General features: G+C 34.0%; 1 protein-coding gene across 2 annotated transcripts in view; it reads left to right on the top strand.

Annotated features, from left to right (window-relative positions):
* The window catches only part of ZCCHC7 (zinc finger CCHC-type containing 7), a 219474-nt gene that overhangs the window by 175598 nt on the left and 25101 nt on the right, over nt 1-18775 (top strand). For both annotated transcript variants that reach the window (XM_036260298.1, XM_036260299.1), the window contains exons 4-6: nt 867-992; nt 1940-2110; nt 13654-13689. In XM_036260298.1, the coding sequence (XP_036116191.1) occupies nt 867-992; nt 1940-2110; nt 13654-13689 (333 nt within the window). The remainder of the gene's footprint in view (nt 1-866; nt 993-1939; nt 2111-13653; nt 13690-18775) is intronic.

The following is an 18775-nucleotide window of genomic DNA, read 5'->3' as shown; positions in this document are numbered from 1 at the left end:
GCTTTTGGCTAGAATATGGCACAGCTAGCATGGGTCATTGTAGGCAGAATGTATTTTTTAAAAGGACTCTGGTGGAAGGAAATTAATCTCATTCTCTCTCAGAAATTATAATTCAGTTTATAGGCGTTAACCCTAGGCTATTCAATAGAAGGAATGTATTCAGTAGCCATGTGGTTTGATAACTTTATAAAAGAGAAATTCATTGAAAAACACCATTCCCTAACTAAAAATTTAAGCAAGCTTCTCGTTCAGAAAAATGTGGTGTATGTTCAGATATAGAAGTTAAGCAATATCTTTGACTCTGAATGCCACCAGAATGTCTGATGTATATCACTGCCTTTGCTAGACCTGAACTGTAAGTAGAGAAAGATACAAAAGAAATGGAGCCATATGAAGAGTGTAAAAAAATGGGGGGGGGGGGGCAGGCAAATAGTAGAGTTGCCTTTATAGCACCCCCTTTTGGGTTTTCTGTTTTGTTTGTTTTTTTTATTAATCCTCACCCACAGATATTTTTCCATCAATTTTTAGATAGATTGGAAGAGAGGGGTTGGGGGAGAGAGAGAAAGAGAAAAACATCCATGTGAGAAAGACACATTGATTGGTTGTTATCCACATAACTCCAACTGGGGCCGGGTTTGAACCTGCAACCCAGATACATGCCCTTGACTGGGAGTTGAACCTGCAACCCTTTGGTCCATGGGCCGGCACTCTAACCACTGAGGCACTCCGGCAAGGGCTCTAACTCCTTTTAAGAACACAAAGTTCCATGTTGCTGGGTTCTAAATTGAACCTACTATGACTGTTAATTCTCTTGAATAGAATAAAATATATATTTTTTTAACTCTTGATTTTCTTTTTTCCCATAGGCCCAGATAGGTAATAATAGATCATCTGGAAGATGGACCCACCGATACTATACAGCAAACAAAAACGTTACCTGTAGAAATTGTGACAAATGTGGCCATTTGTCAAAAAACTGCCCCTTTCCACAAGTATGTGAAATATGAAATGTTTGTTTCTACCTTGTTAAAATCAAAATCTTAGGATTGAAACTTTATAACCTTAGAATTCAAATCTTAGGTAATATATGTGTTAGGTTTCTTGTTAATTTTTCGTGTAGGTCATAGCCTAGAGGAGTAGTAATAGAGAAAAAAACAATAAATTTAGAGTCAGAAAAACCTGAAATCCATTTCGGCTTCCCGTCAGTCATTGGATAACTTGACATAAATCATTTCTTACTCTGTGCCTCCCTTTTCTTGTCTGTAAAATGAGAAGAATGAATCAGATGATTCCTAAGACTCCTTTTACTTCCAAACCTACTTGATGAGACAGTGTATTTTACCATAGGATAATTTTCACTGTTAGAACATTATAATTTAGGCATTCATAAATATTTATCGATGTAAATGATATTAAACAGATACGTCAACCTTTGGAACAACACAGAACTAATACTCTTAGAGGTTCCCTGACACATACTAACCCTTAACAAACATTTCTATCATCTACTCTTCCAAATGATAGTATTTCGCATTTTTCAGACAGCTCTCACGTTTCTGTCTTTGCGTCTCTCGGCAAAGCTGCCTCTTTCTCTCCTTCCTGACTTAGGTTCCAGATCCTCATCATCCTACTTTCTCTTAAACATGTTCCACTTTGCCAGCGTTCCTACAAGGCAAGGCATAAGAAATAGATGCCAGCTGACAGTGCATGCAGACAAATAAGCCTTTTTGGCAACCACAGGATACAGATAGCTTGTGTTCAAGTTCTGATTTCAGACATTTTGTTTTATTTTATAATTAGGCTCCAGATTTTACCTTCATTGGGGTTTCAAATTGGAAATAACTTTTTATGGAATTATACAGAAAAAGAAAAATTAACCTTCTACTATTTAAGACTGAAGCATTTTACTAAAGAGATTTTCTGTTTGTCTGCCACATAGAAAGTTCGCCCCTGCTGCCTCTGCTCCGAGAGAGGGCACCTCCAGTATGCCTGTCCAGCCCGCTTTTGCTTAGGCTGTTCTTTGCCTGTGTCTTCTACTCACAGATGTCATGGAAGACCTTCCTGGAGAAAACGATGTGACCGATGTGATATGTTAGGCCACTATGCTGATGTAAGTATCCTGCATATAACTAGGTTGTCAAGCTTTGGGGGCAGTGTGCCAATTTGTAACTATCTGTCAGCCTACCTAAAAGAATGTTTACTTTGTACTGTATATAATGATAGTCATGTCGCTTTGGCCACTGATTATGTATAGTGGTGCTCTAATATATCAGGATACGGATGCTATGGAATGGTTCATCAGAAGGTATAATCAACAAGTATTGTAAAACCCTGCTAGCCACTTTTGCTTAATGTGCTTGCTGAATAAAATTTGAAATTAAAGAGATGTTATAAGTAATATGTCAAATTTATGTACCTATTCATGCATAGTTAAATGACAATATATACACACTTAGCAGTTGTGTACCGATGAAGCCTGATTTGATGCTGCTTGTTGATAGTTTTTGCTGGCAGAATAGTCTTATGCAAGAAAGACAGCACATTTTTAATCTGTACATTTTAGTTCTTTCTTTGTTTTTTATTATTTTTGGTTTTGGTGTGTGTGTGTGTGTGTGTGTTTAAGTATATTAGAAAATATTTCAGTTGCTTGTAGCACATGAAGTTTTAGCACATTGTTACTTTGGACATCATTTTGCATCATATTATAAATGTCTGTGGGGTTCTAGTCACAATTTTAAAGACCAGGAGGACTATAGAAGTATCTAAAAAAGAAAAAAAGAAGTAAGAATCATTTCCCTTTAATTTGTACTTCTCTAAGACATGATACAAAGCACAAACATTTTTTAAATTTTATTTGTAATTGAAGTGTATTTTATAGCCTTTTGCTTAATAAACGACATGGCTTTCTGTTGAGATAAATTTCACATCAAAACAAACTAGAACATGAACATGAATGTGTGGTGTATGTGCTTCTTATGTAAATAATATAACAGTTAGAGATTGTGATTTTTAAAGGGCCTTTTTAAACGAATAAAAATAGGGTTACTGTCCTACACACTGACTTACAACTTGATGTTTTTCCACTGTGGAAAATTTGTGAATGTGTCTGTGTATCAGCTCATAAAAATCTTTCTTTCTAGTGGCTTTTATTCCATTGTATGGATGTACTAATTGACCCAGCCACTTCTCTACCAATACACTTAGATTTATATTACTGCCCTTTTTTTTTTTTTAATCCTCATTCGAGAACATTTTTTCCATTTTTTTGTTAAGATAGAGTGGGAGAGAGAGAGAGAGAGAGAAAGAGAGAGAGAGAGAGAGAAACATCAACATGAAAGGGACACATCGAGTGGCTGCCACCCGCATGACCCAACCAGGGCCGCGGAGAAACTGCAACCGAGGTACATGCTCTTAGCGGGAACCGAACCCGAGTCTCTGTGGACCGCAGGCTGACGCTCTAACCACTGAGCCAAACCAGCCAGGGCTGTTGCCCATTTTTTTAAGCAAACAGTGGCAGTAAACATCTTTAATATATCCATACACGTAAGAGTATTTGGGAAAGTCAAATTCTAAATTCATTTGTGTATTTAAAGGATATATTCATTTAATTCTGGATAAATATTGTCAAATTACTCTTCTAAAAGATTGTACCAAAGTATCCAACTGCCAGCAGTGTTGAAGAGTGCTCTCAACACTAACTAAATAATCGACCTTTAAAACATGTGCTCAATCAGCCCTGGCTGGGTAGCCCAGTTGGTTGGAATGTTGTTCCATACACAAAAAGATTGCAGTTTGATTCTGGTCAGGGCACATACCTAGGTTACAGGTTTGATCCCCAGTCAGGGTGCATATGGAAGGCAACCAATTGATGTTTCTCGCATCGCTGTTTCTCTCTCTCCTCTCCCTTCCTTTCTCTCTCTCTAAAAAAATCAATGAAACACATCCTCTGGTGAGGATTAAAAAAAAAAATCTGCCCTATCAGAGGAGGAGAAAATGGTATATTATTGTTTTAATTTGTGTTTCTTAGGCTACTAGTGATGTTGAATATGATTCTCAAGTCTAGAGAATATATGGAACATAAAGATAGAAGCTATCATTTCATTTCAAAGTAGTTTAAACTTACTTTTCAATATTACCAAGTCTTAAAAATAATAAATTTGTCTTAGTTTTATACTGTTGTTCTCTGCATTCTGTTGTCAATTATAATTTTTTTAGCAAGATTTTCTAGTTTGGCAGTTATATTTAATAGCATTTTTTTTTTATCCTCACTCGAGGACATTTTTCCATTTTTTGTTCAGATAGAGTGGGAAGGAGAGAGAGACAGAAACATCGACGTGAAAGGGACACATCGAGTGGTTGCCACCCACACGACCAACCAGGGCCGGGGACAAACTGCAACCTAGGTACATGCCCTTAGTGGGAACCGAACCCAGGTCTCTCTGTACCGCAGGCCGACGCTCCAACCGCTGAGCCAAACTGGCCAGGGCAGCATTTTTTTTTTTTTACTTCTTTCTTCCAAAGAACTTTTACAAGTATAGTCTTATTTGCCTGTGATAACAGAAGGAGCTCAGACATTATCGTGACATTTACTAAGTATTTTATTTTTAAACTAGTTTTTCTTTATTGATTTTAAAGAGAGAGGAAGGGAGAGGGAGAGAGAGAGAGAAACATCAATGAGAGAGAGACATTGATTAGAGAGAATATCAATTGGCGCCTCCTGCATGCCCCCCACTGGGGATTGGGCCCACAACCTCAGCATGTGCCCTGACCAGAAATCAAACCAGTGACCTCTTGGTGCGTGGGTCAACAATCAACCACTGAGCCACACCGGCCAGGCATTACTAAGTATTTTAGTACAGAACAGTTAAGAATGATTCATTAAAGGTTATATAATCAGCTGTGAATTAAATTTATAGCTCATTCAGCTTAACATCTTAATTGTGGCCTCTAATGTATGTTAAACTCCTTATCTAAAATGGCCTTGAGGATTAATAATCCCAGTGAATATAAATTTTTAAGGTAGGGTTAAGTGTGGCCGACTTCAGCACCTTTTCCCCTAAATCTGCCAAGATCTATTGTCTTGTTTTGTTTTGTTTTTGTAATTACATGCTGAAGGTTCTGGGTACTAATTGATCTTTTCCCAGTCTGCCCAACTAGTATAGTTGGCCCCATTAGAGCACAGTTCCCTTGGGGCCAACTCAGACCTGGGTTCCACTGACTCTTGAAGAAGCTTAGAGTCTTTCCACTGTTCCAGAAGTTCTTCATGAGGACTTACTTGGAAGCAGAATCATTCTGGCCCCAGGCTGCTGGAACTATTTAGCCAATCCCATCCATGTTTTGTTTTTGTTTGTTTGTTTTTTATCCTCACTCGAGGACATTTTTTGATATTTTGTTCAGATAGAGTGGGAGGGAGAGAGAGAAAGAGAAACATCGACGTGAAAGGGACACATCGAGTGGTCGCCACCCACACGACCCAATCAGGGCCGGGGACAAACTGCAACCGAGGTACGTGCCCTTAGCAGGAACCGGACCTGGGTCTCTCCAGACCACAGGCCATCACTCTAACCGCTGAGCCAAACTGGCCAGGGCCTATCCATGTTTTAAATCTGGTTTGAAACCTGGCATTCCACATAAAATATTGTTTCCACTGCAACCCTCTCAAATGATTGCTGTTTGCTCTTTCTTGACTATTCATATACCTCTGAATTAAGTTGATTACAATCAACCTCTTTCTCACTTGTCATGGCTGCTTCTAAATCATTACTCCTCCCACTTTATGTAGATAACTTTGGCTTATTTAAAGCTCAAACCCTCTGACAGATCTGTCCTCCAACCTTGGTCATTTTCATCTTCCCTTCTACTGGACTTTCTGCTCATTCACAGAGGATTTCTGAAGCCCTGGATAACTATATATGCCCTAATCTCTTATGAGTTAAGGAGATCAAGAAACTTCCATTTTTACTGTATTTTTCCTTATAACCACACTTCAGATCTCTGTAATGCCAAAGTACCAGTTATATGTGCAAAGAGAATTTATAATGAAAACTTAATGAGTCATATCATAATATTCTTGCCATAATGAAGAAGATGAATTTTCTCTTTCTGAACTCTGCTTGACAATGCCTCCTCATTTGTTAACTATTGTATAAAAGTATTTGGTTGAAATTCCAGAATTTTACAATGTAAAGGATAGAAAGATGGCTTAAGGCCTACTAAAGTTTAACCTGCATCATTGGTATCTTCCAAAGGAAGACATTTATGAAGAATTGATGGATTAAAAACATAATCAGAGATGACCCCAAATGAAATGAACTCACTATAGGAAATAAGAGGAAACTCAAGAAAAGCCTAATTCATTCCTCAGTGTGAATAGAGAAGATAGAGAATCCAAAGTAAAATGATCAAAAGAAATTCTGATCAATAGAGCACAAACTCAATATGAGGGAGAAAAAAGACCCACATCTAGATATATGCTAGTGAAATTCCTGAATGTCAAACATAAATCATACATCCTGACAGAAAATACACACACACACACACACACACACATCAAGTTTGCATCAGATTTCTCCTGTGCAGTACTAAAGGCCAGAAGGCAGTAGAGAAATCTCTAGAGGCTAGAACAGCCAAGCTGTTGTTCATTGTGAATTTATTAGACAAGTCGAGAATAAAATAAGCAATAGTGAACAGTGAAACCAGGAAAGCATAGGGTACATGCCTGAGCACTTTCTGTTAATCTGTTTGTTAAATTTATAAATATAAATTTTAGAAAAAATTTTCCAAAAAACAAATATAATTTAAAAACTATAATAATGTGGACCAAAAATAATTCTAATAAAATTGTATTTGTTTTAATTACAAAAAGAAAAAGTCATATAACTTTTTTTTAAATTGATTTTAGAGAGGAAGGGAGAGGGAGAGAGATAGAGACATCGATGAGAGAGAACATTGATTGGCTGCCTCCTGCATGCCTCTCACTGGGGATTGGGCCCACAGCCTGGACATTTGCCCTGCATGGAAATCAAACCGGTGATTTCTTGGTAAGTGGGTCACTCAACCACCGAGCCACACCAGCCAGGCTTAAATATGTTTTTATTGATTTTAGAGAGAGAGAGAGAAACATAGATGTGAGAGAAAAACATCAATCAGTTGACTCCCACACCAGGGTCTGAACCTGCAACCTGGGTATGTGCCCTGACCAGGAATCAAACACAACTTTTCAGTGCATGGTATGGCACTCAACCAACTGAGCCACACTTTAAATTAGGTTTATAATTTAAAATGAGACAAAGGAAACTTAAACAATATAACTAATGATAGGGAAAAAATTAGAACAGCAAGAATGTGTAATAAAAAGTATGAGGACAAAAATAAGACCAACCGTATCAAGTTTCACAATAAATAAATGCATTGGATTAAATGCTCTCATTAGAATACAAAGACACCAGTGTCAGAAACCATAAAGGAAAAGAGAGAAGAGATTCAACTAAAAAAATGTCTGTTCATCCAGTGACCATTAATAAAATTAGATGACAAACCACAGCTTGGGAAAAATTTTTATAAAATATGAAATAGGATAATTATCTCTAATATGTAAAAAGCCCTTACAAATTATGAAGAAAAAAAATGCATCAATAAGAATACTCAGTGTTAGGGAAGTTGTGCTGGGAAAAGTAAATTTGGATAATGGATTTTTGCAAAGATACAGCTGCAAGAATCTTCCTCTCAGAATTGTTTATAATAATAGAGATTAGAAGCAACCCAAATATACATTGCAGCTGACTCAAATAATTTATAGTATGTCCCATATAATGGAATACTCTTCAGCCATTTGGAAAATGATGTAGAAATGATTATTGAATATGAAGAAGTTACTAGTCCTTTAAATGAAAAATATATAAATTACAAAACAGCATATGAAATATCCTGTTTTCATATAAATATAAATATTTAAACATGTATGTAGATTTGCAGAGAAAAAAGTTTGGAATGAAGTATTCTAAAATATTTATTATAATTGCGGTTACTATAAGAAAGGAAAAGAAAAGCTAATAAGGAAGCTGGGGTTGTAGTTATTGTTTAAGCATTATAGAAAAGGAATTAAGTAAGCTTGAGTAAACTGAAGGAGGGCATATAAATTTTGAGAATGGTATGGAATACTTTTGTTTTTTATCAAGATATTGTTATTGATCAAGATATTTTAGGTGTTTTAATTCCAAAATTGACTATAAAATATGAGGTCAGGTTTTTCTGTTCAAATATTCTTTTCTGTGTATTTTTGAGCAGCTAAACACATTACTGAGTAGACCTTAGTTGAATAGGAAAACAGATACATTGCATATAGATGCTCAATTATGTTTCTGAAATTGTTCTTTATAGAAAGAAAGCCACAGCAGCTATATCCTAACAAAATCTATATTTTTTATTTGTCCTTTAGGATTTTTTTCTCACTGTCTTATCAGCGGCTCACTTAAACTGTGAGTTTTTTTCTTTCTCAAGTTTGGCCACACTGAGGAGTTAGCTGTTATAGAGTAGATTTCACTTATTTCAGCTGTCTTATTGATCAGTTTTTGCATCAGAAGTATGGAGAGTGCCAATTGACGTCATCACAGCAATAATTAATACAACTAAGTCTTGCTATGTGTCAGGCGTTGTTCTAAGGACTTCAACACTTACCAACTCTAACCATCACAATAGCCCTTTGAAAAGGCACTGTTATCCCCATTTTATCAATGAGAAAACAGACACAGAGATATAGAACTTAACCAAATAGTAAATAGTAGAGCCAAGGATTTGAATCCAACCATTTTGGCTCTAGAATTACTGATTTTACCTAAACTACCTTATGCTTCATTTTACTGGCTCTCATATTCTTTTACTTTATACTACCTTTAGCTAACAGCTAGCAGGTATACTACAAGCATTAGCAGCTATTTGTAATATTAATTTATGTTAGTAGTCGAGAATTATAATCAAGATGTCTAGAATCACAATCAAGATGTCTCCAGAAAGATTTGTGATTCTCTAATGTTAAAAAAAATAGTTTTTTAATGAAAATGTGGTTCCTTAAGGTAACCCAGTTTAATATATGTATGATTTATTTGGTTTTTGGTTGATTCTTTTGATATAATTTCCTATAAAATATGAACTGTTTTATTTTCAAATAGAACTGAAATGTAGTCTACTACTGACAAAGTTTATGACCTCATAACTGCACTTAACTTAGAAGGAGAATATCAAAGAGAAATATCTTTAAGAAAAAATTAGGCTTGTCAGTATCCCTGACTACAGAGGATTAAGAGTATAGGGATTGATTAAAATTTGACCTTGGATGGAAAGATGATTTTATGAAGTCTGATTTCATTTTGGAGGCAGCTTAGAGATAGAGGCCAATGCATGGCTTTCCATAATGATTGGTGAAAAAAAATTTAGGTGGCTTGTGTACACACTGCCACATGTATCTGTTGTATGTTTATGACTCCTCTTTATCATGAATGACACATTTTTATACAATAGAAATATAATGAGCACTATTAAAACAGTAATGTATCTTGAATTTTAATTGTGTATTTATATGATTGACTGAAAGCTAATGCCCAAGATGTTCTCTTCAAAATCTTCCTTTAGGAGAAATTTTATTTCACATATATTTGGTATCATATCCTATATAAGTATTTTGTGTTTCTGAGGAATAGTGTATATACACACAATGACTACCAAAGTAACTGGACAATCAGATGACTTGATAGCTGTAATTTATGAAGAGCCTGCTGATGAGACTCTAGAGTAGAGGCATTCTTTTTCATGAAAGCAGCTAAAATTACATTAATGTACATATGGGAAAGTGAAGATTGTTGAGTCCAGAAGCTGGAATCCTTTTCTACCCATATCTTTTTATTTGGAAAATTTTGAACTAAATTATTCTCTTTATTCTCTATTGTTTATGCTATTCACCATCAATGAATATTGCTTGTTTTATTAAATCTTTTGTTTTGCTGCAGTGACTTGAGGGGGCCAGCTCCTAACAACAGAGGCTTTGACAAAGCACCAGAGGATTCTGTTAAAAAGTTGTGTTTCGTAATTGTAGTTGTCGTGTCAGAGCCTAACTGACTTGGAGCTGAAGGATTTTTGTGAGATGAGTAGCTGTGCCAGCAGGGACCCAAGTCTCCTGGGCTGGCCGCGCTCTCATTAAGATTTGCCGCTAGCAGTGGCGGTGTTCAGCATGTATGTGACGTGCATTCTGTTATTGTATGCTTGGCTTGTCAGCCTGCAGCTTTCTGACACTCACTTATGTCACTCTTTATTCAGAGAGGAAGAAGCTTTTGATAATTTGACAAGACAAGCTCTTAAACGATCTAGGTCATGGCCTTCACTGTCTGTGATTGTGAACATATTTCCTGAAAGCCCTGTCACTCATCACAGCTACATTTTCTCCCGGGGAGCCACAGGCCTGTCCTGGTCTCTTGTCAGCTCAAACATTTTGGTTATTCATATACCAAATACAGTATTGGGGTTGTTTTTTTTTTCTTCCCTTTTGCAAATGCTAGCATGTTAGTAAGGCTAATCCTTTCTCCTGTGCTGTGTTCCCAGCAGGGCTGCGTTCAAGGGCTCTCTCTAGTACAAGGCAGACAACTGGCCAAGGGGAGCTGAGGAGGAGGAAAGGCCGCTTAGTGCTGTTTTTGTGTTTGTTCATTGTTGTGGAAATATGAGAACTGGTGGCAAGGGCCTTGTCTATTGAGCACTTGAGTCTTGGTCTGCTGTCAGGGACTGTTTAAGATTGAGTGTTTTATTTTCTTTGATGTTCACATTTGAGAATAGGGAAGTGGGAATTAAACAACAGATGCACTAAGCCGTTGTTCTGGTAAAACAATAATTAGCACCTGATAAAATTCAATATGGATCGAAATGCACAATATCAACTTAATTCATCTGGTGTGGCAAACAGTGTTGATTCATCTTTGAATTTTATGAATAATAACACAGTTATTCATGTAGGGTTTATTATACAAAATACAATAGAGGGGAAAACTAGTTGGGCAAAAGTTGGCAAACAGTGTAGCACATTGCTAAAACAGATGTACAAGTATACTTTGTATGTTTTCAGTGGCGAGGCTTGAGAAGGCCCTTTGGGTTGCCATCCATCTAAGTGCCAGTAAGGTGAGATCACCAGGACAACCAATAAATACAATTGTATTTTAAGAATTTATTACATTTTCATCTTAGGTGAGTTCCACAGTGGACTAGTCATTCATTTTAAATATTTTAAAATAATCTTTTAAGTTTAATTTGTAATAGTAATCCTGTTATAGAAATTATTTTGTCTAAATTTTTCAAGCAGTAGATACATACATATAAATACTATGGCATTCTATTTGATAAAAGATATAGATAGATATAGATAGATAGATAGATAGATAGATAGATAGATAGATAGATATGCAAAAACTGAGGAATGGTAAAAGAAGTAGAAGCCACAGCAAAAAAAATAATAATAATAACATTTAAAAAATTCATTACTGATACAGTTATATGTCATTTTTTAGAAATAAAGATATGTACTTTATATTGGCACTTATTATGAAGGAGAAAATAATTTAGCTCTTTTTAACCTCACATAGAAATATATTATACAGAAAGTAGTAAAATGGAACTATGCATGGGAATGTTGAATAAAAGTACTTGTGAGTTAGTCAAGTAGGATTTTTAAAAATTTCAATACTATTGTCTAATAAGAGAAAAGAATTTCACATCTCTCACTACTAATTTTTTATATTAGCCATCATCTTCATGTACAGAGCAATCAGATGATTCAAAAACCAAGTAATTCTTTCTTTTATTTCTAAATTGCTGCAACACAAGGAAAGGTCACATGGTAGAGTGGCATTCTGCCAGTGTATGACAACTCAGTGATTGCGATTTTTCAACCGTATTATTCTGAGGATACTGTGGTAATCAAGAACTATCCATAACTAATGTACAAATAACTGCTTGCTTATCTCTACAGTAATCCAACTCAAATTATATGTACACAGCAAAAAGCTTATGATAGAAGGTAGGAAATGAATATTTAAAGATATTGTACATTAGATGTGTGTGTGTGTGTATGTATATATATATGTATGTGTATGTATATATATGTGTATATATACACACATATATATATACATATATATATATATGAACTTTTGTAACCTATAGGTTTGCGGCTGTTACTTGCTACCTAACATGTTCTTTGCCTTCTGAAGCTTCTGTCTATTTTTTAAAACTAGTTTGCTTTTTATCAGTATTTTTCATCCATAAATCACTGTGTAAAAGTGACTTGACTAAGTTTGCATGAATATGACATTTAAACTGGAAAGCTGACCACTAAATGGTCTAATTTCCACATATTTATTTAGAAAATTACATAGGATAATAAAGCTTAAAAAGCATAATGGATAAAATATTCAGCATAGTTGGGACATATCTACTCTTTTTTTGTCAAATCACTTATGATGGTATAGTATGAATGATCTTTGTTAGTTTTATCACTACCCTGAAAAATAAATGAGACAGGAATAACCAGATAAAGAATTGTTTCAAAGTATGTGTCAAAGATTATAAAGATTTTAAAAAGATTTAAGATTTAAGTCATTCTCATTTAGGCATGCATATGTGTATATACATATACAATTTTAACAAAAGCTATAGATTCACATTTACTTTAAGAATTGCCATTTACTTAGTTGGTGGTTTAACTTATTAAAACCATTACTATAATGTAGTTATTATTTAAAAAATACTTTGTCATCAACAGTTCTTTTTCTGAGAAGGTGTTAAACCCATCAACTATTCATAAAGATCTTGGTTAGGAAAAATGTCTCTCTTTAACAGAGCCATAATTCAGATACAAGGAAAGAAGATTTATATTTGTATCCATAAGAAAATATCTACTAAATGGTTTTTATTGTTGCTGCTATTGTTGTTTGTTTTGTTTTGTTGTTACCTATTCTGGTTTTAGTAAATCCATCTTTTACAAAATTATTGAAGGTCTCTTGGGTTTTTAACGTTATAGCTTTATAAATGTAAAGATGGAGAAGGCGCAACTTTTAAAGGAAAAGACATGGACTTTATATTCTTGAGATTTTGTTCTGTTTTAATTCTCTTTTTCTCTATGTCATAGAAGAGTGAAAATTAGAAAGTGATTAGGCAAAAAGATGGCCACAGACATCAAATACATAGCCAGAGTGAAGTCTTCTTAAAAGCAGTTGCTATTAAATTGTTTTCTATCATACTACCAAGGTTCAAAATGTTCTATTAAAAGGTGTACTTGGTGAGTCTTATTGATTTTGATCACTGCTGTTCATTTATCAATTTAACTGAGCTATGGCTCTTAATTCACATCCTAGTGCCCAAAACTTCTAACCCAAAAAGGAAAAAAAAGAGAGAAAACTTTGTTACTGGCTTTCTGACAATGGCAGGGAGTGTGTTAAACCAGTGTAAAATTCAATTAAACTGTCTAGCCAGGTTTTTGAAGCTGAAATGCAGACCCTTTCTGTTAAGCTTCTTATTTTCCTGTGACCGACACCGGTGGATGCTGGGTTATGCCAAAACCAACAGGCTGTAAAGTACCTTGTTTCATGCTCCCAGCTGATCAATATTTTTATTTTTCAGGCTTGCCCAGAAATCTGGAGGCAGTATCACCTAACGGTGAGTAGAAACACCTTTTATATTTTCCCCAAGACCTAGCCTATTTACCCTTCTCTGAACTGCTGACCATAAAATATAGACAAGCATCTTCTACTGGAAGATAATAAACATCTGTAGAGTTTTTGCACTGAGGGAATAATAATATACTTTTTCTCTTCTCCCCTGCCCACTACTCTATCCTTTATCTTCCTCTTCTTGATTGTTTTTTTATTACTCACTTCATTTCATGATTATATCATGGTATCTCTCAGTCTTCCCACACTAGATTCAAACTAAAAAGGAAAAAGTATGCTAGGAGCCATAAAAAATAATAGTAATCCAGTGCCTAATATATTGTATTACCTACAGTCCACAAGCATACAGTCCACAGTATCTTCCGTTATCAATTTTCTGGCTTTACTGAAATATTTACATATATATTTTTAATAAAGCTAGACAAAGCTTAGTGTATCTTTCATACAGACCGATTCAACTATCATATCCTTAAGCCCCTCTTGACTTATTTAACATGTATAAATATCTGCTTAATACCGCTCCAGTTACTCAATTCTCTGCTTTCCTTTTATTATGATTTTAGGCTAAGTAGAAGCAGAAAACATAGTTTATTATGGAATCAGTTGACTAATGCTCAGTTTTGTGAAGTCAGTTTATTTCTAATATTCAGCTTAAATAATTTTGAGAATTCACCATAGCCCTACTAGTCATTTCTTTTAATGTATTAAATACGTTGTGCTGAGCAAGAGACAACAATAAAAATTACTCTTGTAATTATACAGTTATACAATGTAATTAAAAGCTGTTTTCTTAAAGTTTAACATATTACAAAGTTTTCTTTATGAAAGATAGGTAGTAAAAATAGAAAGGGCAAGATTTTTATAAAACATGTCTTCTTGCTGCTCTCTTGTTTTGGAAATAAAGGCAAATCAATAAGTAGACTTACACTACCAGTATGTCTACTATAGAGCCAAGAAGCAAAGAATAATATCAGGTAGTTTGTTTCTACATTCTGTTATCACTGTTTAATTTATTTAAAGATTCTTAGTAGAACACTGCAATTCCTCAACTATCCCTCAATCCCAGAATGGGTTTTCTAAAAATATTTACTGTAAAACCAAGACACATATATTTTACCAGGTGTAACTTACATGGATACAGTATAACTGTGTTTTTTACCCTAACATACCATGGTGGAATCCTTATAACCTAAACTTGATTGGAATCCAACCATATATTTATTATACTTTCAAGATCGCAGTCACTCTTTGTATAGCATTTTTATCACCATTTTTATTTAGTAATAGTCTAATGGACTTGACATTGCATTTCTTTTCCATTTTCCCCTAAATTAGAGAATTCCAATTGAAAACTCGAAGTGTCGGCAGTACTATTTTAAAGCCATTCTTTTCATTATTTGCTCCTATATTCTTTTAATAACTCTCATAGAAGACTAGAAATTGGTGCTTAATATAACAAATATTTGAAGGTTTGTTTAAAGGTTAGCTTTTAAAAAACATAAAAAGAATCATTAGAAAAAAATGGTAAAGCAAAATGAATTAAGTTGGAGGGAATAGCAATATATTCTATCTATAGGTATAACAAATCATTTTGAAAAATCTGTCTCAACCTAGAATCTTGATTTATTTTCAAAATAATATTGTGGCAACTTTCAGAATTCATAATTATTAAGTCTAAATTAATAATTAGAAATAGTTTACTATGCAAGTATAAATATAAAATTTATATAATCTTAAATATGTATACATATATATATCAATCCATCTAAAATAACAGTTAAATAATTATGTATATAGGAAATATCCAAATGTGTGCAATTAGGCAATATTTAATCTTGAATAAAAGTAGAATGTGTGGTGAGTCTAGTCATCTTCAGCTCTTTTACTAGGCGATGGACTGCCATCTATTGACTCATAGTAGCCCTCACACGCAAATGTGGCATCAATCAGAGAGCAATGACCAAGTAATGAAGCCTAGGTTAAAATTGCTGCTGTATATTGATTTAAACCGGTCTTCTTAAAACTCTGGACATTTCTACACTTAATAATTGGTTAATTTCTTTTTCTAACCAAAAAGAGTCCATTTCTCACCCAAAATGAACTCTGCTTTTTGGAGGGAGAAATTGATTAGTATACTCAGTTTGGAAATGTTTATTTACACTTGAGAACTTTTCATTTGCTTTTATCTGCCTTCCAATCAAGAAGACTAGAAGGATATTTACACAACCTAAAGTTTAACAAATATAATTTAAGGTCTATCCAGGAGTCACTTTCTTTAAAAATAATTTTTATAAAGCCTAGGTTAAATCGAGTATTATTTTTCAAATACATAAGAAAGGTGGTGAAGTTCATTGGTATAAGTGGACTTGTGAAATATTCCAAATCAAAAATTTCTTAAAACACATTCTAAAAGAAGAATACTAAAGAAAAGACATGTTCACTACTCTCAACAATTTCATGAGAGATCAAATAAAACCTCCTTAACAACTTGTATCTGAATAGAATAGCTCTTTAACCAACTTGACTAGATTTCACTACATTAATAAAAACTAAGACCATTGTTCGAAAGGGTACATGCTAATAAAACTCTAAAACACTGCCTATATATCTATATAGATGTATTTACAGATATGCTATTTGGCTGTGCCATTTTTCTTAATGTATTTTAATAGCTATAAAATTATCATATAATTTAAGGACTTTATCACTTTGGAGACCTGAATAGGAAAAAGAAAGAGTTTTTACTTAGCAATTAAATAATTTTTCTAAGTAGTTTATGTATTTACCTCCTTCAAAATATTTAAAAAGTTTTTAAAAGCTTCAGTAATATAGCGCTGTTCTTGAATTTTAATGTATTATATTTTCAAATTTTGGTAATGCTTGACTTTGAATATTCTTTTTCCTCTTTAAGATAACTCATTCTAGATAAAAATTTCCCCCTTAAACTATTCAAGAAGGAAAGTCCCTTCCCCCACCCCCTGTCACTTCTAGTCTCATTTATATTAAAAATCCTAGGCCAAAATGGCCACCAACAGAGTTTTACAACCAACACAATTTTTAACCAGTAGAGACTATAATTTGACATGCTTTGGACATTTTGTTAATCTTCATTTTAATCTACTTAAAAAAGTAACTAGGAATTTGCTATTTGGGGGCTGTATGTGTTAAGAACCAAAAAGGACAATACATCTTTTATGTTTAATTTTGCCCTTGGATTTCTTTGTGTGCATTATTAAAATGTGTTACAACCTGCTACCTTTTATTTTAACTAAAAGTTTAAACAAAAGCAAATGTAACCTTTTAGGAAGAATTATATTTGAAATGTTTGTATATAATGTTTGGAATGCCTACAATTCACACTTCAAAAAGTAAAATACTTGCTGTCAGGGAAACAGGGAGTAAAGTTGCCTTGCTTTTCTTTCTAGCCTAGAAAAGGCTTGTGACCAGAGGTTACTAGCAATTAATAGTAGTCTTACCTGAACTAGTGGAATGCCAGAGTGTATCTAATGGAACATAATTAAAAATATCACTTATTTTGCCACTCAGTTTACTCTCCTTACCTGGCAACATCAATTTAGAAATGTTTTCTGCGTTTTCACAGTATGGAAATGAGATTTTTACTGTAAATGAGACTGTTATTCTCTAAAGCATCCTATGCTATACCACTGAGTAGGTAACCCTAAATGTCAACAGATTTAAATTTAACTTTAGAACTATGTTTTATTGTCCAAAAGAAAGGAATAAAAAAGAGTAATTTGATTGTGAAACAATAGCTGTACAAAAGTTATGATCCTGCGATTATCATGATGTAAGATAGAGTGGGTAACAATTTTCTAGTTGCCTAATGCTAAAATGGAGTTTTTTAACAAATTAAAATGTAAACTCAAGAGTTTCAAAAAGTCATTCTCAAGTCAGGATATTTTCTTTTCATGGAAAAAAGAAAACTCTTTCTTAATTGGATATATGTTGGGAATTCTAAATTTTCTGAGAGCTCCTTGGCTATGTAAACAGAACTGCAAAACACAAGAACTCCATCTACATGGTAGATATTAAGTGATAGGTCTCCCGTGTGTGTAAGAAAATAGAACTGGTTACATACTGTATTTTAAAATGTTAAATGACTCCAAAATAGAATGAGAACTAGGCCTCACTCTGTTTTGGAATTATTTAAGTCAACTTTTTCTTTGTGTCATTTTTTGAGGCCTGGTATACAGATTATCCTAAAGTAACAGTTTTATAAATGTATTTATTTTGGTAGTTCACTTCACTTTGCCAACTTCCTCAAGACCCAGAAGTACTTTTGTTTAAATTGTAGTTTTTTTCTCTATATCTGACATCACTATTTCAATGTTTTGATTGGTTAAGTGTTGCTATGAGATATTACATCTCTGTCAAATTTTCAGAGAATTAGTTTTCATTAAAAATACCCTTACTACGCCCAACTGGTATCACTCAGTGGTTGAGCGTCCACCCATACACCAGGAGGTCACCCATTCAATTCCTGGTCAGGGCACATGCCTGGGTTTTGGGCTTGATCCCCAGTGTGGGGCGTGCAGGAGGCAGCCAATCTATCTTTCTCTCTCATGGGTATTTCTATCTCTCTGTCCCTCCCCTTTCTCTCTCTCTAAAAATCAATAAAAACATATTTAAAAAAAAATACCATTAGTACTAAGACACTACTGAGGTGAATGTAATTGTGCTCTGATGGTTTAGAAGACACATGACCATTTTGTTGTACCTCAGGGCCATCTTTCCACTGTAGTACTACAAAATAAATAAGACTGCTTTATATTTAAAGTTACTTGGTGTCTGAATAAGAAGATTTTTCAATTAACCATTGATAATTTATTTTCTAATATTCCATCTGTGATAACACATAGAAAATACATTTGGACAGTGACTAAAATTTTTAAAGATTTTTCAAGTGGAATTTTATGCAAATAATTTATTTACCTGTTCTTAAAGAATTTAGGGTGATCGTTTTGCTGGTAATTTTTTTACTTCAATCTTTACCATGTTTTGAATTTAGTGTAAAAGATAATTACTATATTTACAGAGTAGGTCAACTGATT

This window comes from Molossus molossus, unplaced genomic scaffold (assembly GCF_014108415.1).
Source record: "Molossus molossus isolate mMolMol1 unplaced genomic scaffold, mMolMol1.p scaffold_m16_p_14, whole genome shotgun sequence".
Classification (NCBI taxonomy): Eukaryota; Metazoa; Chordata; class Mammalia; order Chiroptera; family Molossidae; genus Molossus; species Molossus molossus.
The sequence above is the reverse complement of the archived record's forward strand: the minus strand, read 5'-3'. Positions and strand labels throughout refer to the sequence as shown.